The sequence below is a fragment of the Saccopteryx leptura genome, chromosome 4 (assembly GCF_036850995.1).
Source record: "Saccopteryx leptura isolate mSacLep1 chromosome 4, mSacLep1_pri_phased_curated, whole genome shotgun sequence".
NCBI classification, from domain to species: domain Eukaryota; kingdom Metazoa; phylum Chordata; class Mammalia; order Chiroptera; family Emballonuridae; genus Saccopteryx; species Saccopteryx leptura.
The window spans coordinates 218,254,129-218,280,302 of record NC_089506.1 but is presented as its reverse complement, the minus strand read 5'-3'; the positions used below and the strand labels follow the sequence as shown (position 1 = coordinate 218,280,302).

Below are 26,174 nucleotides of genomic sequence, written 5' to 3'. Positions count from 1 at the left end.
CCGCTGACAGGTGACGACTGTGAATAACTGGACTCCAGCTCCAGTGGGGATCCCCTGAGACTCTTTGGGGAACACATCTTTGAACTGACCCTCAAGCAGCCAGGAAGCTGGGCTATTTCTTCACCAATTCCTGTCTCTCCGTATTTGGAGATTACAGAACCCCCTCCCCGCCCACCTCAGCCCTGCGGGGTACAGGAGCACCCTCCGACGGAAACTCGGGGAGCAGCTGGGGAGACTGGGTGTACAGGACTTCCCAGGTGGGCCCAGCAGGCGTGGGTGGGGCCCCCAGTGTCTGCCTCAGGGGCAGTGGACTTGGAAGTGCCCAGAGAAACGCAGGGCCAGTCTCAGAGGACACATCGGGGCCTTCAAAGCCCTCCTTGGTGTGGCACCTGTTGCCTCTTTGATCTGATCTCCTGCTCCTCTCCCCCCTTGTTGCTCTAATCCAGCCACACTGGCCTTTCCTTTCTTCCACTACGCCAAGCTCTTTCTACCCCCTGGCCTCGGCCTGTGTCCTCTGCCTGGAATGGTCTCCTCAGACACTTCACATGGTGGCTCTTTCTCAACGGAGCCTCAGCCTAGGAACATACATTTTCAGAGGCCTTCTCTGACTATCTGGTTAAAGTAATCCCTTCTCCACCTTCTCTTAGTTCTCCGTATTTCTCCTCATTTTCCTGCAGTGCCTCGCTTCCTCATTCCTTCCTTCATTAACAGACATTTGTTGAGCACTTACCACATACCAGATACCATTCTAGACACTCGAGAGACAGCGTCATCTGACAAATACGCCATCTGACAAGCTCGCAGGAGCTTGCATTCCAGTTTCAAAAACACATAGGCCCTGGCCGGTTGGCTCAGTGGTAGAGTGCCCGCCAGGGGTGTGAATGTTCCCGGTTGGATTCCCGGTCAGGGCACACAGGAGAAGAGACCATCTGCTTCTCTACCCCTCCCCCTCCCTGCTCTCTCTCTCTCTCTCTCTCTCTCTCTCTCCCCCACCCCCCACCCCCCGCAGCCATGGCTCCAGTTGGCCTCTGGGGCTGGGGATGGCTCCCTGCCCTCTGCCTCAGGTGTCAAAAAAAAAAAAAAATCCCTGTTGCTGAGCAACGGAGCTGCAGCCCCAGATGGGCACAGCATCGCCCCCTAGTGGGCTTGCCAGGTGGGTCCCAGTCGGGGCCCATGCTGGAGTCTGTCTCTCTACCTCCCTTCCTCTCACTAAAAACAAAAACATAAAACAAGCAACAAGTAAACGTGTTTGCAACAGTGATAAGTGCTATGGACTAGGGAGATACTGGAAGTAGAAACAAGGCGGTAGAAGCAACTTCACCCAGGCTTCATCACACTTATCACCTGCCTCCCCTACTAGCCCTCAGCTCCAGGAGGGCAAGGGACATGTCTGCTTGGTTCTGTATGGTCTCCCGGCACCTGGTATGGAGCCTGGCACAGTAAGCATTCAATAAACATGGCAAATGAATGAATTGAGATTGGCGATGGCCCATTTGGGCATCCTCAAGACAAGGAGGTGGATACAAGCCAGGTGGACAGCGCTGATCGGGGAGAATATGTGGAGGGGAAATAGGAGGCCTGGGAGGACCCAGGGGGAGGAGCCTCAGAGGAAGGACGGGGTCTGCCTGAAGCAAGCGCAGGGCACGCCTCACCTGTCTCGCCCAAACACGCTCTGTCTGCCAGCTCCTCCTTAAGCTGGAAGGGGCTCTGAGGGCCCACCTTTTCCAGCCTCAAGACCCCGATAATTTGGACCCAGGAGTCCATGCCCCCTCCCTAGGGAACTGCAGAGGCCAAGGTGAAGGTTCTGGGCTCAGAAAGGCCCCTGGGATTAGGGGATTCAGATGGAACCTGAACTTCTCCACACCTAAAACCCCCTGGCCTCACCCTTCTCTGCTGGGGCCTAGCTAAGATGTCACCTCCTTCAGGAAGCCTTCTTTGATTCCCAGTTAGAAGCTTCTTCTGGCTCCTCCTGCCCCTAGTGCTTCCCTCAGTCACTCTCCTGGCCACACCTAGTGCCACCCTCTGCCTAGTAAGAGGAAGTGCCTTAGTGTCCAGATCCAAAGCGTGGGCATACATTGGCACTTCTGGATGGAGTCCCATCTCTGAAGGTCTTATAGGGACGGGGGAAAAATCTGGAAACCAGACAAGATGGCGAGCGAGGGTCAGGGAATTAAGAAGGGAACAGATTGCTTATTTCAAAATATAGAGCGCTGAAGGGGGATGGGGAGAGGCGGGAAGGTTCGACGGCGGCCAGCTTCAACTCTTGCGCTGGCGCGGCCCCTATCTGCACAGTCCTGCTCTGGTCGCGGTCCTTGACTGCGTCGGGCTCATCTGACACGCGAAGGCTGAGGCTGCAGGTCCGGCTCCAGCCACAGAGCTGGAGAACCAGCTGCAGAAAGAACCAGCCCAAAGGGCGGGGCGTCGCGACGCAAGGCTGTCCAGGGCAGAGACACAGCAGCACCCGTGCGACGTGGACTGTGTGTTTATACAGGTAGAAAAAAAGTGCACAGAGCAGTGGGGGAGCCGGGAGAGGCCCGTCCTGGCCTGGCCTCTGATCAGTCGGAATTGCAAGGGCCTTCCGGCAGGCGGGGCTCCCGCAAGGGTGGGAATCGGGTGAAGGACGCAGGAGGGATCAGGGCTCGCTAGTTAGTGCACGTCCCACTTCGGGGGCGTGTGGCCTTAGGGTCGGCCGGGCCTTTTCTGAACTTGCCCACGGAGAACGCAGAGGAAGGTACCTTAGGGGCAGGTCTCTCCAGCGGGTGGTGCTCACAGGGTGCGACGGGGGGAAGCCCCAGGTCCGAGAACAAGGCCCTGGGGTCTGGGGAGCCCTGGGCGTTCCGGCAGGGCGGCGGGGACTCAGCCGAAGAGCTTGAGGAAGCAGGGCTGGCAGTAGGGCTTGCCGGCGCGCTCCTGGAAGGAGCCCTTGGTGAGCGGGCGCAGGCAGAAGGTGCAGGTGAAGTGGTCCGGGTGGAAGCGGCGGCCCAGGGCCGACACGCAGCGGCCGGTCACCGGGAGGCCACACGTGGCGCACAGCGATCCGCGCCGCGCGTGGAAATGGTTCTCGCACAGCGGGCGGCCCTCGTGCTCGAAAAAGCTGCCTGCTGAGAAGGGCGCGAAGCATTCCTGGGGAAGGGCGGCCACGACAGGATGGGTCAGCGGCCGAACCCCCCACCAGATGACTCGCTCTAGGAGCCGAGTGACCCCTCTCCGCCCGGGACCCCACAGTCCCGCCCTGATGAAGCCCCGCCTCCTGCCCCGCACAGTGACCCGCCAGGGGCGCCCGGTCCCGCCCCGCTGGCCCCGCCCGAGGCCCGCCCCACGGAGCGCACCCTGCAGACGAAGCAGTCCGGGTGCCACAGAGCGCTGAGCGCCGAGATGTAGTTATCCAGGATCGGGCCCTGGCAGCCCTGGCAGCGCGGGGCGAACAGCTGCAGGAAGTCCCGGCGGCAGTAGGGGCGGCCCTCGCGCTCGTGAAAACCTAGGGGAGAACCCGAGTGGGTTGGGAAAAAATGGTGCCCGGCCACACCCAGGACCTACAAGGTGTGAAACTGTGGGGCGGGGCAGAGCGGAAGGGGAGGGAAGGGGAGTCCGTGGGAGGGAGGAGCTGAGGCCAGAAGAGAGCAGGAGAAAATTCATGGCCCCAAGGACGAAGGAGGTTTTAGGGGCTGGGCCAAGGGGTGCGGGGCGGATGTCGAACGGACCCATGGCTTTCAAAGTGGGACTCCAGCTCACCCTCATCTCCGAAGGGCTCCCCGCAACTGACGCAGCAGAAGTGCTCTGGGTGCCAGTGGGTGCCCAGGGCAGTAACCATCTTCTGTAGGAAACGAACACTCGGTGTGACCCTCCAACCTGTCTTCCCTCCCTGTCCCACCCTGGACCCAGGGGAGTGGGGTAACCTATGAACTTAGGCAAGGGAGGCCTAAGGAGGAACTCGGGAGTCAGAAAGAGGGAGAAGCTCGAAGGGCTGTGGAAGGGGCCCCGGGGCAGGGCTGAGGGGGTGGGGAGGTGGGGGGGGTGCGGAGGGAGGGAGGTGATGAAGCCCATTCCACAGGCTCCTTGGGTGAGACAGCGCTGGAGCTCGGGGGCCAGGCTGGGCTCACGTGGCGAATGGGTTGATTGCAGAGGCCACAGCGTGGGGAGAAGCGCTCAAAGTAGCACTCAGGGCAGAAGGGGGCTCCATCCTTCTCGAAGAAACTGCTGCCTCCCAGGGCGGTGGAACAGCCACTACAAACAAAGTGCTCAGGGTGCCAGGCGCGCCCCAGCGCGGTCACCACCTGCGAGTTGGGGGTGAGGTTGGAGTCAGAGCGGCCCTTGGGCTCCCAAGTCCCCAAAGAGCTAAGGTTTGCATGGCTCTTCTCCAGTCTCATCTCTGAGAGACGAGGATGAAGGATCTAATGTGTAAGTAACTCAGTCTGTAAGCGATGGGGAGTCAACCCAGGTCTTCTGGCACAGTGCCCAGGGCCCACAATACTTTTTAGGAGCCCACGAGAATGTTGTAATTTCTTTAAAATCAGAAGAGAAAAATGATTTCATATATAACATTAATAGATTCATCTTTACATTAGCCATCATAAAATACAAATTTTAATTTTTTTAGGGAGGAAGGGACCTATGAAGTCATAATGCCATCTGCTTTGCTCAGATTGGAAATTCTGGGCACTTTATCTACCAGGAGCAGGATCTCTGTCAACCACTGGGCACAATTATTGTCCATAATATCTGCTCAGTCAATAAGCCAAGAACCTGAGCTCCCAAACCAGACTCTGGTGGAAGAGAAACAGTCTTGTGGATGGAGCCTACCAGGCTTTTGTTAAGATTAAACAGGGGGAGGGGGGGGCTTGTACAGGAGCTGGTAGTCTGGTTGTGTGCCTGGCACACAGGAGGGCCACAATCAAGGGTAACTGGGTTGGAATTCTCACCCTGCCACTTACTTGCTGTGTGACTCAGAGACAGCTTCAGTTTCCTCCATCATAAGACATTAATAACAATAAAACCCACTTTCCAGAGTTATCTACTAAAAGGAAACAGCACAAAGGCTGGCTGTCAGTGAAGATGGGTCCGTGGGTCTCTACCTCCCCACTCAGAGAGCTCCACTTACTTGCCCAGCAATGGGTTTATTGCAGGAGCCACAGAGGCCCTTGGCCTGGGTGGGAATGCCCCGGCGGCTGAGGTCGGACTGCAGCAGCCCCAGCATGGTGTCTAGGCTGCCCTTGCTAGTCGGCCCTGATGGGGGTGGGGAGTCCTCATTCACGGAGCTTGGCACTGGCGGCTGGGTTGGCCCAGAAGCTGGAAGCTACAACAGGGAGGACATGAATTGGGTCAGCAAAGGCAGCAGATGTGGAAAGGTCTAAAATGGGTTAGGGGAGTCACAAAACCACACCGGCCCACCCCCCTGCCTGACTCACGTGGTTCTGGACTCGGAAGTCAGAAAGCGAGGCCATCAGTCTGTCCAGCTCCAGGGTGGCTGAGGTGGCCGAAGGTTTTGGGAGAACAGGAGATGGGCTGGGAGGGCTGTGAAGAACCCAACTTCAGAAAACTCCCAGAGAACCACTCCCTCCAGTAACTCAGGCATCCAAGACTGGTCACCTCGCCCCCAGCCCTGGCCACTGCGCCAAACTCACAGGCTGGGCCTTTTCTTGTCCTCAGATGGGTCCTCCTTCTGCTCCCCGGCAGTGTCCTTGCTAGATGGGAACTGAGACATTATTTCATCTGCAGAGAGGAGAGAAGGGCATTGGACATAGGGCCATGCTCTACCCGCTCTCCCACTTAAGGCTTTGTGTCCTTTTAGCTGCCACTCTGGGAAATCTACACCCCTTCATCTCTGCCCTGCCCTGCCCCCATCCCATCAAGGCCTATCTCAGTAACCCTGGTACCTGTGATGTTGAACTGAGTAGCATTAAGTTCCTGAAGCAACCGGTCTAGCTCACAGAGCCCTGTGCCCAAGACACCGCTGGAAGAGGAGAATGGAGGAGCCGCAGGGGCCGCAGGCTTTGGGGACTGAGGCTTGCATACCGTACTGGGAAACAGGGAGGGAGCTTGGGTTCAGGGGGGCGAAATCCAAGCATCCTCACCTGAGTCTCAATTGGCTTCCCCACCCCCCAGTTCCCAAGCTCCTTACCTGTACAAATGGTCCTTGTCCCCAGAGGCTCCTGAAGACTCCCCAGACCCCACCTACAGAAAGACGGACATGTGTGTGGGATGACAGACCCAGATTCCCCTAGCCTTGGCCAGAATAGGGGTGGTTGCCCCAGCCCTCTGCATCTGATCTCACCTGTGGCTGGTGGCCATAGGGCAGGGCTGATGTGAGGAGCTCTGGGGGCCGCTCTTTTGGAGCCCCTGACCTTGGCATGTGTGAGGTGGTGGTCTCCAGGTCAGAGAGCAGGGCATCTGCAGGGAGAGGCAGTCGGGATGAGAGGTTGAGAGGTCAAGGGTAGGGCAGAGATAGGGCCTTAAGCTCTCAGAGGAGAGAAGTTCAAAGTGGGCAGTATTTGAGGGCAGAAGCTAGTACTGAGAGCAGAGGTCAAGAATCAGAAGGAAACACAAGGCCAGACCAAGGCGGAAACGTGGAAGGGCAGCAGGAATATCTATGACCAGAACATCCCAAATGGCTCATCCTGGGAGTCATACACAAACCCAGCCGCCTGATTTTTTTATTCTCAAAATCTTCCCTAATGCAGTCAAAATTGGCTCTTTACTGGAGCCAAATTTGGCCCCACCCCAAATTGCTCAATTGGCTACATGCCTGGCACCCAGCTCTCTGATTGGATGTCTTTTGCCACGCCCACTAATTCCTCCAGGAGCCGAACAGGCCCCCTCAGCTCTGGCCCACCTCCAGGCCCCACTGGGTCCCACTCTATGCACCTCATTGGTGAGTCTGCACGGACTTGCTTTCTGATTGGCTTATTCTCCACAGTACCAGTCAGTGCCCGTTACCCCTACGGAACAGCACCCCCTACTGCAGGGTGCTGGAACCCCTTCTGTCTCATAGTTGGAGGGCACAGCCTTCCAGCCCCAGTTCCAACAGACAGGGAGTAAAAAACGCCTCCTCCCTACCCGGCCATCGCTACCATCCCCACCCCACCCTCATCCTTTTTCCCTTCCAGAACATAGAATTCTTCATCTCTGAGCCCCGTGGTGGAACCCTGAACCCCTCCCTGGCATCTACCTGATCCCTACCGAACTTAGGCACCTTTAACTCTTTACTTCCCCAAATCCTGGGGAAAGCTCGTTCCCCCCCTCCACCCCCGAACTTGATGTCAAGCCTCTCTGTGTACCTTCCCAGCCCCGGACACAAGACCCCTTTAACCCCTTCCATCTTAGAGCCCCTGAGCCCAGGAGCCCACGGACGGGCGCAGCATCTCCCTGCCCATCCGTCTGCGGCCAACGATGGAGGGGCAGAGCGAGGAAAGAAGGGAGGGAGCGCCGGCCCGGGAAAGGCAGGAAGGGAGAGGCAGGAAGGGGGACGTGGAGTCGGAAAGGAGCCGCGGGCAAAGACCAGAAGTGAGAAGACAGGAGGCGGGATGAGGAGATGCGGGTGAGAGCCAGGGGATGGTGACGGGCTGGGTCCAAGGGGACCCGGGCCCCACTCACCCAGGTCCTCCATGGTGGGGCGCAGGCGGACCACGCTGGGCTTGCAGGGCGGGGGCCGTGTCCGGTGGGGGCGGAGGGCGGTGTGTGTGTGAGGGGGGGGGGGGGGAGGACGTCCGGGAGCAGGAGGCCCAGGCGTGACCATGTAAGGAAGCCGGGATCCGTTGGGATGGGGCTGGAGGGAAAGGTGGAGGGTGGGGGGAGTCGGGGGCAATAAACGGGAGAATCCTGGGTGGGGGCGTGTAGGGAGGGAGGGCTACGGTCCACGCAGGCCCAGCCCGCCAGCTTGCGGGGAGGCAGCCACACCCCAGCCTTGGCCTCAGCTGCAGGGAGCCCCAGGCGGCCACAGTCAGTCGGAGAAGTGGCTCTTCCAGACCATGCCTGGGAGCCTCCGCCCAGTGAGGCTCAGACACAGACGTGGGCTCCCGAGCAAACACGTCTCAAAGTTAGCACCCTGAGTCTCAGAGTCCCCTCCCGCCCAGGCCCTTCCTGAGAGACTTGCTCCAGACAGAATTTTGGAATTGGGGGGCAGAAATGATGTTCTTAAGAATCAGTCAGATCCGAGGTTCAGAGACCTTCCCTTAGAGACTTTGACAACATGAACAGGGATCTGAAAAGGCACAATACTAAATATCAATACAACGAACTCTCAGAGACAGGGACAGACACAATGAACCCTTCCACGGATTCTAAAGCAGGACCTTTTCTCCAAGGCTTGAAAACAGATGTGCAGACACAGTTAAACTGAAACCCAGCCACAAGCCCCATACATAGACTCAGAAAACCCTCCCAGGCAGCCGGATCCCAGCCAGCCTTCAAGACAAAGCCCTTCTCCAACAGTGAGGTTCCCAGACTTGTTCCAGAAGGGCCCTTTCCCAAGATTCTGATGAACACAGAGAAGCAAGAAAGACACAGACGCCAGCCAGCCACAAAGGAGCGAGAAGCCTTCATTGGACTGAGACCCTGAGAAATCAAGACTGAAACGAGGCAAACTACCGAGGGGTATGGACAGACACGACAAGTGCTGCAGCTGCTGGACTGTGGGTCCCGGTGCAGACCTGTGTCCAGACACGAGCATTCCAGTCTTAAACCCTTAGCTGGCCCCGGGAGCTGATGCGCCCACCACCGGGCCATGAAAAAGTGGGTTTACTCGCATTGCCTGTACAAGATAGATTTCATCTACTGTTGTAACTGTATGACAAAGCATCACGGTAACTTATTTCATACAAAATGATGGTTTTGTTGAGTGCAAAGAAAGAGTATTAAATATTTAACACAGGCTTTGACTTATATGTGTAATTTTTAATTAGAATGTAACTTCTTACAGTGCACATCACTTCTGGGATGTGGAATTGAGATATACAATGTTCTGTTGTAAACAGAGCAGATATTTAAAACAAGGCTAACAAGGGTAGCTTACAATCCTTGTTTTAAAACTGTAAATCAGAGAAAAATGATAAGAACTAATAGTGCCGTAGATGGCTCTCAATTGTGTAGTTATATTTACTAATAGTATCTCTTGTAATATAGCCCTGATGTTGAACTAAGATGTGTACAAGAACTGATCTTAATTTCATATTTTTCCTTTAAGGCAATAGGCCCTATTAATTAAAATGAAGGGGGTAAAACAACAACAACAACAACAAAAAAAAAAAACCAGTAGCAAATCAGAAAAACTTGAGGGGCTTTTTAAAAATAGTGATACCCAAATTACCCTCCCCTCAGTCCAATTCGATCAGAAAGGGCTCAGGCACCAATATTTTAAAATATCTTTAAGAAGCTCCCTGGGTGGTCCTAATAGAGACCTGGACAAACACTCCCAGAGGCAGGGACAGCAGTGTCAGCATTAGCTCCCCAGAGCGGGCACTCTCCTCAAAGTCCGGCGGCCACCCAAATGGTCAGTGACCTGGGAGCCAGGTGACGGGGTTCCTGCCTTGGTCACCAAAACAACAGGAGCTCTTCCCTCCGCTCAGTGCCAGCCCAGGGCTGAGGCTCCCTTTGAGCATGACCAAGACAGGTCGCAGGGACCCCAGGAACAGAGCAGGTCTTCCTGCAGGCCAACAGCAGGAGGACACTTAGCCCAAGAGATGAAAATGGGACCCAGATCTTGAAAGCCCGAGATGGGTGATGGACACTCAGAAAATAGTAACGCCGCCTGACCAGGTGGTGGCACAGTGGATAGAGCGTCGGACTGGGATGCAGAGGAACCAGGTTTGAGACCCTGAGGTCGCCAGCTTCAGCGCAGGCTCATCTGGCTTGAGCAAAAAGCTCACTAGCTTGGACCCAAGGTCGCTGGCTTAAGCAAGGGGTTACTCGGTCTGCTGTAGCCCCACGGTCAAGGTACATATGAGAAAGCAATCAATGAACAACTAAGGTGCCGCAACAAAAAACTGATGATTGAGCCCTGGCCGGTTGGCTCAGCGGTAGAGCGTCGGCCTAGCGTGCGGAGGACCCGGGTTCGATCCCGGCCAGGGCACACAGGAGACGCGCCCATTTGCTTCTCCACCCCTCCCCCTCTCCTTCCTCTCTGTCTCTCTCTTCCCCTCCCGCAGCCAAGGCTCCATTGGAGCAAAGATGGCCCGGGCACTGGGGATGGCTCTGTGGCCTCTGCCCCAGGCGCTAGAGTGGCTCTGGTCGCAACATGGCGACGCCCAGGATGGGCAGAGCATTGCCCCCTGGTGGGCAGAGCGTCGCCCCCTGGTGGGCGTGCCGGGTGGATCCCGGTCGGGCGCATGAGGGAGTCTGTCTGACTGTCTCTCCCTGTTTCCAGCTTCAGAAAAATGAAAAAAAAAACAAAAACAAAAAAACAACCTGATGATTGATGCTTCTCATCTCCCTCCGTTCCTGTCTGTCTGTCCCTCTCTGACTCTCTCTCTGTCCCTGTAAAAAAAAAAAAAAAAAAAAAGTAACACCAAGGCCTTGGCCACGTGTCACCAAACTCACAGCATCCCCCCAGCACACGCTCCCATCCCTGTCCAAGGTCTGCACCCAGCAGTGTGGCTGTCTGAGCACTGATGTCACATGTGTCACAGCATCCCCCCAGCACACGCTGTCATCCCTGTCCAAGGTCTGCACCCAGCAGTGTGGCTGTCCGAGCACTGATGTCACATGTGTCACAGCATCCCCCCAGCACACGCTCCCATCCCTGTCCAAGGTCTGCACCCAGCAGTGTGGCTGTCCGAGCACTGATGTCACATGTGTCACAGCATCCCCTCAGCACACGCTGTCATCCCTGTCCAAGGTCTGCACCCAGCAGAGTGGCTGTCTGAGCACTGATGTCACATCAGCAGGAAGCAGGCTTCCCTTGGGGCCCAAAACCAAATCCTGGGCAAAGTCTGGGGACTCACCCCCTCCCAGGACTCCAGGAGCCACTGCATATTACCTGTCCAACTCCTACATGCCGGAGGGGTCCTGTACTGAGACACAGGCCCTGCACAAGACACGACTTGACGGGTGAAGGAGGAAGGAGACTCCCACCAGAAAGCAAGCAGAGACACCACACAATAGGGGTAAACAACTCCAAAGTTTTAATCCCAACTCCAGGAGGCCAGGTGAGGCTAGGGGCCTGCAGGCCCGGGTCTTCTCCATCTTGTGCTCACGCCTGAGTCTTCGGTCCATCATCCCACATCGAGCTGCATCCGCTCGTGGGTCCTAGGGGGTGACTCCTTCTGCTTAGCCTCCTCCCCTGCCACTCAGAGGGAGGCCTCCTTCAGAGCTAATTCATTCTTGGGTCTCCTGAGAGGAGCTATCAACAGTCCAGGCTGGGACCCCTGCTTCCCAGTTCAACTCCCATCAGCACAGCCAGCAGAGCCTCAGTCAGGGGGCCGGCCTCTTCGCCTGCCGCCTCCACAAGCCCCACCAAGGCCAGGGCCCGCTTCCGTGGGCACTGCCCTGGCCCCAGGGTCCACCGGGCACAGTGGGCAGCCAGCCGGGGCCGGCCCAGGCGGAACACCTCCCCCACCGACTCGGGGCCCCCCTGGGGTCCCAGGTGCACACGGCCCACGGCCTCTTCCAGCTCCTGCTCCAGCTCGGGCAGCAGGAAGCGGCCAGCAGCCTCCAGTGCCTCCTCGGCCTCAGAGCCCAGCAGGGGCTGGCCAGGCGGGGGAATGGGCCCCAGGGCTGCCCCACAGCCCCGGCAGCCGTGCAAGTGATGCAGGATAGGCCAGGCTGCGCTGGGTGATAGGCCTCGAAGAGGGACCAGGTCCATCTGGGCTTCGGCAAAGCTGCCAGCTAGTAGGGCCCGGAAGAAAGGGGAGGCTGTGGAGGAGGCCGCTCGCTGCGCAGGGAGCCGCAGCCCAGAGTCCAGGAGGAAGTGTAGGTCGGGGGCCGGGAGGGGGGCTGGGCCCAGCAGAGGTTCGTAGAGGCAAGGGGAAGGGGGGCCAAGGTCCAAGGGGCTCGCAGCGGGAGACACCAGGCCAGACACCAGGCCGTGGAGGCAGGAAAGGGAGTCTGCAGCAAAGAAGAGGAAGAGCGGATGTGGCACCGGCCGAGACAGTGCCGACAGGAGGAGACGGAGGCCGCCCTGGTCCAGAAGCAGCCGGCGCCACAGTGAGGGCTTCCTTTGGGGAGAGAGAGAATCCTTCAGAAGGGGGAAGAGTGGGCGCTGGGGAATGGCCACCCCGCCCGCTGACGCCCGCGAGACGCCCATAAGCCCCTCACCGGCAGATGAAGGGCAGGGTCAGCGCACAGGCCACGCGGTCCTCGGGACTGCCGGAGAGCAGCAGGTGTGTGAGGGCGCCCACTCCAAAGGGCGACTCGGCCTGCACGGTCAGGTTCTGCAGCAGCATCTCACCTGTAGGGTGGGCAGCGGGCTCAGCGTGGGAGCTGGCGCCCCAGACGCGGGAGGGCGGGGGAAGACAGGCCTTGGGGCCCCTGGATGCAAGGTGGGTACGACCGCGGGGCAGTGAGGCACAGCAGAGGGTGACTGCAGGCGCTGGACCGAGGGGTGGAGATGCCAGGAATGGGAAGTGGGGCGGCCGGGGGTAAGTCCAGGCCCTCGAGAGCTGACAGGACACAGGGGACAGGGCTGTCCCTGGCAGTGCTGGAAACGGTGGTGGGGCCCAGAGAGGCTTGGTGCCTGAGCCAGGTTCACAGTCAGTGACAATGCAGAATCAAGGGCCGCCTGGGGAAGGAAGTGCCCACAGGCACAATTCTAAGTTGTTGGGGCCAAGCCTGGTTTGGGGGTACTCGAGCCTCAAGGCTTGAGCTAAGCCTGGAGCAGAACTCCGCAGGCTGGGGCAGTGGAGCTGATGCAGGTGACTGAGCCCTCCCTCTCTGCCCGTTCCTGGGGGCTGTTTGGACGGTGGGCCGCGGACGAGGAGAGAGGGCGGGACGGGAGGCCAGGGTCTGGGCTCCCTGCAGCAGCAGTGAGACGCAGGGGCCGAGACGCAGGGACGCACCCAGCTCCCGGTGCCGGCTGCGCAGGCCTGTGGGCCGCGTGCGCAGCGCGGGCCAGTCGTCCGGGGCGACGCCGAGCACCAGCCAGGCGCGCAGGAGCGCAGCGCCGTAGCTGCGCACGAAGGCCTCGAGGCAGGCGGGGTTGCAGGTGAGGCGGGCCAGGATGCGCAGCGCCCGCGGGTTCGGGGGGCCCGGCGCGCCGGTCACGTAGGCCAGCAGACCGCACAGGGCCGGGCCCGTCACCAGCGCGCCGCTCGGGTCCGGGGCCTGCGAGAAGCGCGAGAGCAGCAGCAGGGCGGGCCCCTCGCGGCCCCACGGCTCCTCGGCGGCGGCGGGGCTGCGGCCTGGCGTGCGCAGGGCGCGGGGCGTCCGCACGGCCGGGCTCCGGGCCGGGCTCGCGGGCTCCACGGGCTCAGGGACCGGACAGCGCTCCGGGGACCAGTCCGGAGAGATGTCTCCAGGACCCACGGCATAGCCCTCTGATATCAGCCACGACCTGCGCAGGGGAGAAAGAGAGACTGAGCCTGCGCCGGGGCCAGGGAGCAAAGGGAGGGGACAGAAGCGGGGAGAGCCAGAGGGGAGGGGGGAACCCCCACCTCAGTCAGCACCGAGTGATGCCTGTTACAAGTCAAGCCCCATTTTAGGTGCTGGGGAGAAGCAACGAACAAAACCTCCTGTCTTCTTAGAGTTTATAGTCTAGTAAGAGGAAACAGACAACAAAATAAACAAGGGAACCAGAAGGTATGTTAGTGTGGCGTTAGTGAAGCGATACACGTGGAGAAAAATGAAAAGGAATAGAAAAGAGCCGGCGGAAGAAGTAGTTGACACTTAAAAGCACAGTAGTGACGGTAGCCCCGGCTAAGAAGGTAATATCTAATCGAGGCATGCAGGAGGAAGATGGTCTCCGGTGGTCGGCAAACTCATTAGTCAACAGAGCCAAATATCAACAGTACAACGACTGAAATTTCTTTTGAGAGCCAAATTTTTTAGACTTAAACTATATAGGTAGGTACATTAATTATCGAGGTAGCGCCCGCACGTGGTATTCTGTGGAAGAGCCACAGTCAAGAGGCCAAAGAGCCGCATGTGGCGCACGAGCCACAGTTTGCCGACCAGGGGTCTAGACGCAACAGCAACCAAAGAGGCCCTTGGCGGTGGGTACTTACCAGTCATGTTAAAAAAAACTAGCTAGGAGGAGTGTGCAAGCATGTACTGGGCACTAGGGGGCGCAGTAGGAAATGAAGTCAGAGCCTTCAGAAGACTGCTGACATTGGAGCACTGTTTAGTGCCAGGTAAGCTGCAAAGCACCCCCATTTAATCTTTACAACTCTATGGAATAGGTATGCATTATTATCCTCCATTTTAAATACAAGGAATTAGAGGCTCGGAGAAGTTAACTTTCCCTTGATAACACAGCTTGTAAGTGGTGGTACCAAAATAAGAACTTAGACTCCAGAGCATACTATCTCAACCAGTGTGCACACTGCCGTCCGGTGAACCTGTCCCCACAGCAAAGTTCAAAGGTGCTGGGGTGGAGCCAAGGTCAGAGGCGGACCCAGGGGAGAGAAGGTGTATTTAATGGCGACCAAGAAGTGGTCATGTTCGGGGAAAATGAAGAATCAGGAGCCGGAGTCAATAAAAGTCTAACTAAGACAGAATGGGGAGGGGGGGTAGTGAAGAGAGGCAGAGCAGACACCCCCCCCCCAAAAAAAAGCTCAGGTGGGGACTCACCTAAGGCTTCGGAAGCTTCCAGCCTCTACCCGCTCGGGGGTCTGCTCCTCAGGAAAGTCCCAGGAAGCAGCTTCTCTCCCCTCTTCTTCCTCATCACCAGCCTCACCGCACAGCTGCCCAGCCAAGAGAGGCACGAGTCCCAGAGCCTGCAGCCGGCCCAGGGCCCCTGTGTCGTAGAGGAAGCCCACAAGGGCAGACACTACACGAGGGTGCCAGGTGCTGGCGCGTGGATCTCTCAACAGGCCCATCAGCAGCTCCAAACCGCCAGCGTCCCGCAGCCGGGCCCGGTTGATGGCCTCCCGGCAGAGTAGGCAAACAGCCCGCACCAGGGGCTGCTGGGAGGCTGGGCCAGCCCCACTGGGGCCCCGGCGCCGCTGGAGCTCCCCCAGTAGCACCTCCACACCGCCGGCATTGCCCAGGGCAGGCCGTACCAGGCCCTGGGCGCACAGATTGGCAAGGATCAGGATCGCTGCCTCACGTACTGCCTTTTTGGGGTGGGAGGCCAGGCTGACCAGTGGGCCTAGCCCCCCACCCAGACTTAGTTGCTCAGCACAGGCCCGAGAGCAGCCTCGACTCAGCTCCAGGAGGGCACGGACTAGGGCCAAGGTCAGCGCAGGGTCTGGGGCAGCGGCCAGAAGCTCCGCCAGGGGGCGCACTGCTCCCTGCTGTGCCAGGGCCAGCCGGTGCTGCGGTGAGTCTGCCAAGTTGCGGAGGGCCCGGACCACACTCTGCAGGCACTGTGAGTCCTGGCAGGCCGTCAGACTCTCGATGAGGAGGGGAACAGCACCTGAGGGGCGAAGGGGAGGACAAAGAGTGAGCAAAGACAGACGCCCAGCCCCTCTCCCACCCCCAGCCCCAGCCACCTCCACCCGCACAGACTTCTCACCGGCAGAATGGATGTCCCCACAGCTCTCGGGTTCCATGGCCAAGTTGCCCAGAGCCCGGGCTGTTCGGTTCTGGATGCTGTCTGTCTTCACACACTGAAGAATAGTCACTGCAAGAGAATTTGGCCTCTTAAGGGTTCTACCCCTTCATGTCTCTCTCATTAACCACCTCAAGAATGTGGCCTGAGAGGGTGAGGGAAGGCCTCCAGAAGACACTAACACTTGTTGGGTCTGGAAGGTTCCATAGGTAGGTATTTGCTAGAAGGAGGATAGGCTGTCAAGGGCATTTCAGGTATGTAAGCAGCCTTTGCAAAGGTCCAGAGGTGAAACCCAGTGTCTGCTATGACCTCAAGGAATCAGGGCTTGAATATGAGGGCACGGGAAGCCACATGGGACTTTAACGATGAGAGTTATGTGATAGGATCTGGCAGCCAGGGGGAGAAAGTATTATAGGGGAAAAGAAGAAGGCAGGGGAAGCAGCAAGGAGTTGGTTGCAATAGTCCAGATGAGAAAGGACAGTGGTTTGAACCAAATCAGCCACCAGCACAGCCCAGCACATGGGCACATGATAGAAGAGGGATAAAAATGGGTTAGATGGAGGATATTTTTTAAAAGGCAGACTAGTGACTGAATGATGGGGGTTAAATACGAATAATAAAACCTTTAATTTATTGAGGACTAATTAATGTGCCAGCCCTCTTGTCAAACCCATTTGGGTGCAGATGCACTTTATGAAAAATTAAAATATATTAATGTTTCATTTTATCCAAAAATTTTGTCAAAACTGGCATAATTTTGCCTGACCTATGGTGGCACAGTGGTTAAAGTGTTGACCTGGAATGCTAAGGTTGCTGGTTCAAAACCGCTGGCTTGCCTGGTCCAGGCACATATGGGAATTGATGCTTCCTGCTCCTCCCTTCTCTCTCTCTCTCTTTCTCTATCTCCCTCCCTCTCACTCTCTCTCCTCCTCCGCTCTAAAATGAATAAAATTTTTATTTTATACAGGCTATGTGTAAACCGTGTTCACAAAGTTGCCACTAGGAGGCGCCAACTTAGCTGGGAAAACAGAAAAGCTTCCCGTCTTTTGTTAGGATTTGTTAACTGTGCTAGTTTTTAATAACTCAAAGTACCCAGTTCATGCTTAGTGTCTGTGTTCTCTATCTGTATTTCATATTCTCATAACTCCAGTTGTGCGAGACAGTTATTATTGTCATCCCATGTTACAACAAGGAATCCTAACCTCGGAGGGGTCTAGCTGACTGCAGAGCCCACTTTATTGACCACGAAATCGTCTGAGCTCTAGCTCATCAAATGACCGCCCTGCACAGAGCTGGACATTCAGAAGACAATGTCTGCTATGAATCTCATAAATGGAGGGTAAAATCATCTGAAAGTCACCAAATAGCCCCTTCGGCCTCATCACCCCAGCTGCGAAATTGGTGCCGGACAACCAATATCCAGGCAATGGCTGTAATTACTGATCTAGGAGGGCTCGGGTATAACCTATAAACAGAACTGTAACGTAACAAGGCGTGAAGGCTTGAGAGGTATGGGCGCCGCGCTGTTATAAAGCTGTTTTCCAGGATACAACACAAAGAACTCAAGACACTACCCAGGCCCAGAATAGGATGGAGCGTGCGTGGAATCCTTCTAGGAAATGAGGGCGGAGCACTTACCCAAAGGGAGAATGCCTCCGAGTCTGCGCACTTCAGCCCGGCACGCCCCTTCCGTACAGCAGTTGGCTAGGATGCTGAGGGCCAAGTCCAGGGTCTTGCGCAGGCGCGCAGGCGGCGAGGGCGACGACGAGGACGCAGCGGCAGGGGCGGGGCCCGACGGGGGGGCGGGGCCAGCAGTAGCCGCAGACTCGACCGACGAAGGGGCGGAGCCAGAGCCAGCCTGGGACGGGGCGGGGCCCGCTGCAGACGCTCGTCGTAGCAGCGCGAGAAGTGGGAGGAGCCCGCCGCGTGCCCGGAAGCGCTCGATTCCCCCCGCTGCCTTGACGTGGCGCGTGCGGAGGGCTAAGAGCGCACGGCCCAAGGGAGTCTCGTTGGTAGCTGTGTCCTTTACCCCACCTAGACCCTCCCCGGCCGCCGCCGTGAGCTGCGCGAGGCAAAATGAGAGCGAGTCCGTAGGGGTTGGTTTCGCAGCCGCCATCTTGGCTCAGGCCTAAGGCTCCGCCCCCTCTCGCCGCTGATCCAAGGGAGCGGAACTGGAAGAGAGGGACGTAGCCAGGCACCGCCTCTCTGACGCTTTTTAAATAGCGCCACCGCAGTCGTGGAGTAAATCGGAGGTTGTAGTTCTCAATCCTGGTGCTCTGACTCTTGCACAGTCGCGGAAAGCACTTCGTGGGTACTAGTTATCTAATCTGTGCGCGAGCCCAGGAGGCGCGTGTGGTGCATGCTGGGATATGTAGTCCACGCCTAGCTGACTATGCCTAAGGTTTCGGAGGAATGGGAAGATCCCCAGGGGACTCCGAGTTGCTGGTGCACCTGGAGATCGCAGACATTGTGGCCAGAGAGTCTCAGTACCGTGCTGCACCAGGTGGCGCTGCTAGTCCGCCCCCAGGATATCTTCGGCCGCGAACACCTCTTTCTTCGGGCTCGTTTTGCCGCCCCCCAGCGAAGCGGGCACCGAAGTCTGCGCAGGGGTACTCAGAATCCCAAGCCAGGTTTAAGCGTCAAATCCTTCAGCAGCGGCCGCAGATAGGGAGCTCTTGATCGGGTAAATGAGAGGGTTAAACCTACCGCAACCGTTCGCCGCCACTTTCTATAGTGGCACGAGCTAGTGGATTTATTTCCATTTCCCTTCACATGCGGCACTGGATCTGGGGAGAAGGAAGGTCCTGCCAGGACCAACTGTCCTGCAGTCTCCAAAGTCTTTGAGTGCCAGGAGTATGGACTGACTGCAGCCTACCTTCCTGGTCTTACCAAAGCAGCCACGCAGGTGACACGCCCTACTACCGTCGGGAGTGTGGCAAGAGCTTCCGGCGTGGCTTCAGATCAGGTTAAGCACCCTTGGGTACACGCTGGCGAGAAGCGATCCCCTTACCCTGAGTGTAGCTGTTGGCGTCAGCCTCAACTCCAATCTCATCCAACACCGTCGCTCCCACTCAGGCCTCCGACGCCACAGTGCCCAGAGTGCGAGGGGCTTTTTGGCCGCCGCTAGGGCCTGGTTAAACACCAATGGGTGCGCACCGGGGAGAAGCCCTATACCTGTGCCGAGTGTGGTAAGACATTCAGCGTTAGCTCCAACCTGATCCAGCACCAGCGCATGCTCGTTAGCGAGAAACTGTGCCCGGTGCGGTGACAGCGTTGGTGCAGCTCTTATCTGCTCAAGCGCCAATATTCACACTGTGAATGTGGCAAGACCCTCAGCGACAGCTGACTGCCTAAGTCACCAGTGCACCGAAAGTGGAGAGTGGCCCTTCAGGTGTCCTGAGTGTGGCCAGGGCTTTAGTGAGCACAGCCAGGTCACTGAGCACTGGGGCATCCACTTGGGTGACCAGCCCGACCCCTGCCCAGAGTGTGGCAAAACCTTCTGCCACAGCTCCAAGCTTTTTAAACATCAAAGCGCACACGCGGGTGGGGCGAGAAGCCCTCGAAGTGCCCCATTTGCGGCAGGCGTTTTGTAGACGGTTCAAATCTGCTGCAGCACCAGTACGCTCACGTGGACCAGAAGCCTTATGCTTGCAGCAAGTGTGGTGACAGCCTCAGCCAGAACTCCCGCCTGCTGCTCCGCCAGGTGGCCCACAGCAGCTGTAAGCCCTGTGACTCCCCACAGTGTGGCAAGGTCTTTGCTCACAGCTCCATCTTGGACCGGCATCAAGGGACACACCAGGGTAGCAGCCCCTGCCAGTATACCAGCCCAGACTTCAGCAGTTTGGTCCAGTCCTCAAGGAGCCTGATATAACCAGCATCTCTAAGGAAACCGCTTTTCTGCTGTCGTTGGGCTGTTGATTTGTGGATTGAATCAGGGAACCCAAGGCTGGAGGGATCAGAGCAGTAGAGCTGGGATCACTGCCTTCCAAGAACCTTCCCAGGAGAGAGGGCTTAGGCCTGTTCTGTGAAGCCCCTGAGACAGAACACCAGCGGAGGGAGAGCTGTTGAATGGCAGGAGCTGTCCAGCACCGACACCCCCGCTGCTCCCAGGCCTAGGACACCTTGGACAGCTGCCCACCAGATCCCTGCGCAGGCCTAGGGAATGATGGAGCTAATGACACCAAGAGGAACAACTCCCTCACCCCAGAGGGATGGGACCAGAGGCCAGGCATGCCCTGTGAGGAGTGCGGGGCGTGGGGGTGAGTCCCACCTTGCACAGGGTACCCTAAAGAGGGCTGTGTTCTGGCAGAAGGGTCTGAGCACTTAAACCATTACGTGAGTCCTGGGGTGGATGACCCCTTTGAAAGAGAATCATCTTTACAGGGTGAAGTGAGGGCTGGTGGGACCCAGGGTCAAAGCAAAGGGCCAGGAGACCTGTCTGTTGAGTTCAGGGGAGGCTTTGTGGCATTTCTAGGCAGAGTCAGCAGGCCAAGGACTGTCCTCTGCCCCTTCGCCTTGCTCAGTCTCTTCCCGTGAAGACTCCTCAGGCTCGTCTCTGCTCTCTCAGTGGAGGAAAACAGGGTGAAGATTCATTTGTGCCCAGACACTGGGGACTGAACATAGCCCTTTCGCCTGGACAGTGGGGAGGGCCGCCCAAACATCTGTATTGCTAAATGTTAGAGCACCTAGGAGCCAGGTGGAGGTCTTCCCAAGGCACTGCATACGCTGTGCTCAGAGCGGAGTCCACAGTGTGAGGCCCTGCTCCTTCCTCCTCATCGCTGCCTCGTTCCTGGGAGAAGCACAGGCTGTAGCCTTTTTGAGGTTGAGGGAGACCTACTGCCCACCCGGTGGGACTGTCCTTCCACGAGGAGCCCCATGCATCTGGCGCCGTGGCCCAGGTTTTGCCTTCTTTTACCAGACTTGCGTCTAGAACTGGACCCACAGAGAATGGGGGCCGAGGAGAAGTGATGTGAAGTAACCCCTCTCCCAGCTTCTAGCACCGAGCATGCAGGCTTGTTTCTTCCCAGCTGTGTGACCTGGGGAAGAGCTACCTCTTCGGAGCTCTAGCGTAAAACAGGGATGGCTGTCATGCAAAGTTGTGGCGAGGATTCCATGGGATCATCTACGTGAAACACGGGTCGCGGGCGTGACTCAATAACCCTCAGTTCTCCTTTCTTCCTCCCTCAAGCCGGGAGCCCTTTGACTTGCGGTGTCAGCCTACAAGCGTCCTGCAGCTCACCAGCCAGCTCGTCCCCAAGGCTACAGAGGTGAGCGAGACAGCACCGGTTCTGGGGCAGCTCGGTGTTGAGCAGGAGACGGACTCAGAACCAGTAACAACACAGAGTGCATGGAGCTGGAAGTGGAGAAAGGGCCTCATGCAGGGCAAGTTTGGGAGGCTTCATCAAAGTGACATCCAGTGGATGCCGCTTGTCCCCTCAAGCTGGGAGCAACCAATGGCCCGGGAACGGGGTCGGTCATGAGGGAAGAGTCCTTGCCATGTTCCCCACCAACAGTACTCCACAGAAGCCCAGCCAGGTCTGAGTGGGAGGCCTGAGCCGGGACGGGCCCAGTGGGCTCTCCGGAAACAGCTGTTGTGATCAGGTCTTGCTCTACTGCCGACTGGTGGCTTTCGGGTCTCAGCTCCCGCAGAGCCATCGTGCGCATCTCGCCACGTCTGTCACTGCACAGTGACATCAGATACGTGACAGAGGTGCGTGTGGAGCAGGATTTGTTTGCAAAACCCCTTTCGGAGAACGAGAAGCTAATTCCCCACATTGAGGCGAGCATTCTCGGGCCCTGCCTCCTCTCAGATTGCGGAAGTAGGTCCTGCCAGAGCAGGGAGTCTGGCCAGACCTGGAAACAGAACGCACTGGCTTCATCCAGCAGGCGTTGCCAGTCCTCGCTGTGCCCTGAGCTGGCAGGGGAGGCGCCGCTCTGCCCAGGTACACACCCAGCGGTCAGGCCGTGGCACTCACGCACATGGAACACACAGCGTGTGTGTTCACACAATTGAGCCAACACTGAAATCGGGAGCTGTCACGGCACCGTCTGGATTCCCCGTTTGCTGGGGTTGGTTGGTTGGTTGGTTTTTGGTGGAGAGGGGAGGGTCAGAAAACTCGGCAACCCTGGGTCTTTACAGCAACAACTTGTCCAGGGCTGAGGAGCGGCTGCCCTGGGCGTGGACAGTCCCCGCCACGCCATTTGTGGTACTAGCCTGAGCCTCCAGAAACGGTATTTGGGGGCTACAATCCCCGTTCTACACCGTCACGAGCTTCACACAGTGGAGCTAGGGTCCCTTTTCCCCTGACCCTCTCTTAGCCCACCCCACGTTGGATTGCTCTGTCCCAGCTGCCCCAGGGACTGGCCTGCTCTCCTTTCCTGCACTTCCTGTGCCCCCGCACACAGCCCTCCCCCTGGAATATTGCCCTCTAATTATGAAACACGGGCCAAGGTAACCTGTGTGCCTTAGTCACAGGTACAGTTTTGGTCCCTGGCCCTGGGAGCCTCAAGAAGATAGTCCTTGGTAGACGCCACACTGGGAAGCACACAAGCGTGGAAGGGCTCTGTAAACACAGAGGCCTGGACGGACTGGCTGGGAGTCAGTGACATCGTCCCCCCTGGGCTGGACTGCCCCTGCCTAGTGCAGTGAGATTGATTCCACTACAGTTCAGTTCTGTTTCCGATCTCACCCAGCCCTGGGGCCCAGGTTCCCCTCGGAGCCTGGCGGGCCACACAGAGGCTCCTGCTGGGTAGTGCTGTGTCCCTGGTCTGGCAGCTGGAGTCCTGGTCACTTGTGTTGTTTGTTGTTTTTTTTAACTGTGACTTTTATTTAAATTTTTTTTATTATTCATTTTTTTAGAGAGGAGAGGGAGAGACAGAGAGAGAGAAGGGGGGGAGGAGCTGGAAGCATCAACTCCCATATGTGCCTTGACCAGGCAAGCCCAGGGTTTTGAACCGGCAACCTCGGCATCTCCAGGTCGACGCTTTATCCACTGCGCCACCACAGGTCAGGCCAGTCCTGGTCACTTGTGCGCTCAACTGCAGTGTGGCAAGTACTTTGGAAGGGGTAGTAGGGATGCTGGAGCAGCACTCCCACCCAAGCCGAACCCTCTGCCTTTCCTCCCTTCCCTAGACATACTCCGGGAAGACAGACTCATTCACAGCACCCCACACAGGGCAGGCACAGAGAGCCTTGGAGAAGGTCTGATCACTGCCTGCGTGGTCTCAGCTTCTCCCTGGGATCTGGTTCCACTTCCCAAGGGTGTGGCAGAAGAGAGGGAGCATGTCCTATGAAGGGCTGAGAAGGATGAATTAGCTTGGGGCAGACACGCCTAATTCCTACCCTAGTCCAGCCTCAGGGCTGAAGGTCCTAGGACTGTTAGCTGCAGGGCGTGGGGGTGGGTGGGCCCCTGGGCCCCTGGGCAGGGGTCGAGACTAGGGGAACATCTGGGAGCAGGTTGGCGGGAGGGGGTGGCCAGATTTAAGACCTGCAAAAAGGGGGACTCAGAGATTCCCTAACCCCAGCTACCCACTGAGGGTGGGAGGGAGGAGAGGAAGAGGCAGGAAGTCGGGACCATGACAGCCCCCCCAGCATCATAGGAGGTCCCCTCCCCCCCTTACCTCCTGGCTGATTTGGGTCCCAGTGGTGGGGAAGATCTCTGGGAATGTCTGAGGTCGGTCCTGGCTTAGGGGCTGGAACGCAAAGCTGGAGAGTCTCTGGTTCCTGGGAAGTGACCACAGAGCCCGCCTCTCCTCACCCCCACCTCCCACCCCTGCTTCCCCACACGTGCTGTTCCAGGTCACAGACATGTTGCCCCTCCCCTTCCTTGACCACAGACCCACATCACACCTTGGGCAGCAGTTCCTGAGAGTAGAAAGGGAGGAGGGAAGAGACAGAGGCTCCATCTGGGGCCATGCTGGAAAAGCTCCATTAATCGTGAAAGGGTGACCCCCTCTGGAGTCCCTAATCCAGCATCCCTTACTTTCCACCATTCCAATAAGTGGTGATTATTTCTCACTGGTAGACTTATGTAGTGAGTATTTTAGCATTCTAATAGACCAAGACAGTCAATATCTTTTTGCCTTCACCTGGGAAAACCACCTATATATGTGAACTGTTATGCCCTAGGATGGCCGCGAAGTCCCACTTACTTTTCTCAGATATTACAAGTGAACTTAGATGACCTTACATTTCCAAGAAAGTCTACACTGACTCAGTATGTAGTTAGTTGATCGCTTCTGCTTCTATGTTCTGAAACTCTGCCCGACTCTCAACATTTTTTTACTTATTGCAACAATTGCCTCAAGGGGGCATCAGGTCTCTAGACAAACTTCATTTTTGCCTAACTTAAGGTAAAATATCTTGGCCATTTAATATCAAAGGATGGACAATTAATAAATCGTGAACAAATCAAAGGAATTTTAGCTTTCTCTCTTCAAAAAACAAAGAAACAATTAGGAGAGGATTTTTAGGACTAACAGGTTATTGCAGCAATTGGGTACCAAATTTTTCACTTGTTGCTCAAACCTTCATGTGTTCTACTCATAATCAGATCAACCTGACCCAATTGAAAGGACTCCAGAAGGTGAAAAAGCCCTAATTACTTTAAAAACCAATCTAAATCAAGCTCCAGTTCTTGGACACCCTATTATTTGCCATTCTTTATTTTTAAATATAAGGATAGTGGAAACACTAGAAAAGTAATCACCAAAAACACTGTGAAAACCATTGGCCTGGTACTGTAGTCAACAACTAGATTCTGTAGCAAAAGGGTTGTCCCCGTGCATGAGAGCCATCCACAGTGGCCTTATTGGGGGAGCTATTGAAGAAAGTGTCATGGGAGCCCCCTTAACTATCTGCGTCCCACATTCACTTGAGACCCTCTTAAATTCTCACCACACTCAGCATTCCTCAATCAGCAGATTAGTCTCGTACGAAGTATTGCTGCTTCCTATGTCCAATGTTACTTTGGGGAGGCAGTCAGACAGACTCCCACATGCGCCCAACCGGGATCCACCCGGCACGCCCACCAGGGGGCGATGCTCTGCCCATCTGGGGCGTTGCTTTGTCGCGACCAGAGCCACTCTAGCGCTTGAGGCAGAGGCCAAGGAGCCATCCCCAGTGCCCCGGCCATCTTTTGCTCCAATGGAGCCTCAGCTGCGGGAGGGGAAGAGAGAGACAGAGAGGAAGGAGAGGGGGAGGGGTGGAGAAGCAGATAGATGGGCGCCTCTCCTGTGTGCCCTGGCCGGGAATCGAACCCGGGACTTCTGCACGCCAGGCCGACGCTCTACCACTGAGCCAACCAGCCAGGGCCCAGTGGAGTATTTTTAACACTGCTACTTTACTACTTTCTCCACTGCAGGTGGGGAAGAGAGAGAAAAAGAGAGAGAGAGAGAGAGAGAAGGGGGAAGGGTGGAAAGCAGATGGTTGCTTTTCCTGTGTGCCCTGACCGGGAATTGAACCCAGAACTCCGCACACTGGGCCACCACTGAGCCAACTGACCAGAGCTGGACTATAGTTCTGAAAAGACATTTCTATGTGGTTAACCAAAGTAGCCTGGTTCGAGCGTTCATTAAATACATCTGTTTAGGACACCTGCTTCATGGCCAGGTTCTGCGCTGGTACTGGAGACAGAGCGGAGAGCAAGGCAGATGTCAGCCCTGCCCTGTCTTTCTAGTAACCTGCTTAGATACATAAGGGTTCATACAGGCCTTCCTGGGCCTTTTTCTATTTCTTCCAAGTAATCAGATTTTTCAGATCGAAACAACATACTTAGTAGCAGACCCTTGTCAAATTTGTGGCTGCCCAGTATCTTTTGAATATTCTTCCTATATTTGGAGATTTTCTTCAAGATATGGTTCCTGCCTCCCTAAGGCAGAAACCCAAACTCAACCACCCAGACTTTCTTGAAAGGAGAGCACATGCAGTGGCCCAGGTGTTGCCAATTGGAGCCCAGGTGATTCTCTGATTTAGAAGACAGCAAATCCCGGAGGCAAGCTTCATGAACCCATTTTCAGGATGGGGTGACAGTGGAAGAATCCAGCTCTCCAGGGCCTGCCTTGATGAACTTTTAGGCATCCTGTGTCCAGTGTGTGAACCATGATGGTGTCTCACAGCAGCTGGCCTACAGAATGGTTTGGGTCTGGCTGTGCACAATATAGGCCTCTCTGGCCATACCAGACCTACTATGAGCTATCTGAGATTCTCACCTGTTTATCTTTTAAAAACTCGAGTTCTAGCCTGACCAGGCAGTGGCAAAGTGGATAGAGAGTCGGACTGGGACGCGGAGGACCCAGGTTTGAGACCTCGAGGTCGCTAGCTTGAGAGTGGGCTCATCTGGTTTGAGCAAGGCTCACCAGCTTGAGCCCAAGGTCATTGGCTCAAGCAATGGGTCACTCGGTCTGCTGTAGCCCCCTAGTCAAGGCACATATAAGAAAACAATTAATGAACAACTAAGGAACCGCAACGAATAATTGATGTTTCTCATCTCTCTCCCTTTCTGTCTGTCTGTCCCTCTCTCTCTGACTCTCTCTGTCT

General features: G+C 56.7%; 2 protein-coding genes across 4 annotated transcripts; both read right to left on the bottom strand.

Moving 5' to 3' along the window:
* Positions 1 to 2,467: 2,467 nt before the first annotated feature.
* TGFB1I1 (transforming growth factor beta 1 induced transcript 1) lies at positions 2,468 to 7,675 on the bottom strand. Of its 2 annotated transcripts, none has more exons than XM_066383353.1 (11): positions 7,591 to 7,675; positions 6,272 to 6,387; positions 6,119 to 6,171; positions 5,874 to 6,016; positions 5,622 to 5,709; positions 5,406 to 5,511; positions 5,099 to 5,293; positions 4,101 to 4,274; positions 3,733 to 3,814; positions 3,330 to 3,478; positions 2,468 to 3,123 (listed from the first exon to the last, which is right to left on the bottom strand). In XM_066383353.1, exons 1-11 carry the CDS (start codon positions 7,601 to 7,603, stop codon positions 2,857 to 2,859), a joined length of 1,386 nt encoding a protein of 461 aa, XP_066239450.1. In that variant the 5' UTR covers positions 7,604 to 7,675; the 3' UTR covers positions 2,468 to 2,856. The 2 variants fall into 2 exon arrangements, with proteins under 2 accessions (XP_066239450.1, XP_066239451.1); XM_066383354.1 differs by having other exon boundaries at positions 2,866 to 3,098.
* A 3,425-nt stretch (positions 7,676 to 11,100) lies between these two features.
* ARMC5 (armadillo repeat containing 5) lies at positions 11,101 to 22,197 on the bottom strand. 2 transcript variants are annotated; one of them, XM_066383343.1, is made up of 6 exons: positions 17,276 to 22,196; positions 15,602 to 15,709; positions 14,716 to 15,502; positions 12,987 to 13,480; positions 12,247 to 12,379; positions 11,101 to 12,146 (listed from the first exon to the last, which is right to left on the bottom strand). In XM_066383343.1, exons 1-6 carry the CDS (start codon positions 17,751 to 17,753, stop codon positions 11,336 to 11,338), a joined length of 2,811 nt encoding a protein of 936 aa, XP_066239440.1. In that variant the 5' UTR covers positions 17,754 to 22,196; the 3' UTR covers positions 11,101 to 11,335. The 2 variants fall into 2 exon arrangements, with proteins under 2 accessions (XP_066239440.1, XP_066239441.1); XM_066383344.1 differs by having other exon boundaries at positions 11,512 to 12,036; positions 17,276 to 22,197.
* Between the last annotated feature and the right edge of the window lie 3,977 nt (positions 22,198 to 26,174).

Excerpts from the sequence above, each read along its gene's own strand:
- ARMC5 (XM_066383343.1), bottom strand. The coding sequence starts at position 17,753 with ATGGCGGCTGCGAAACCAACCCCTACGGACTCGCTCTCATTTTGCCTC. Across the intron at positions 15,710-17,275 it reads CGGAGGCATTCTCCCTTTGG|TGACTATTCTTCAGTGTGTG; the intron begins GTAAGTGCTCCG and ends ATTCTCTTGCAG. Across the intron at positions 13,481-14,715 it reads GGAAGCTTCCGAAGCCTTAG|GTCGTGGCTGATATCAGAGG; the intron begins GTGAGTCCCCAC and ends TCCCCTGCGCAG.
- TGFB1I1 (XM_066383353.1), bottom strand. Across the intron at positions 5,294-5,405 it reads ACTTCCGAGTCCAGAACCAC|CTTCCAGCTTCTGGGCCAAC; the intron begins GTGAGTCAGGCA and ends TCCCTGTTGTAG. Across the intron at positions 3,479-3,732 it reads GGAGCCCTTCGGAGATGAGG|GTTTTCACGAGCGCGAGGGC; the intron begins GTGAGCTGGAGT and ends GTTCTCCCCTAG.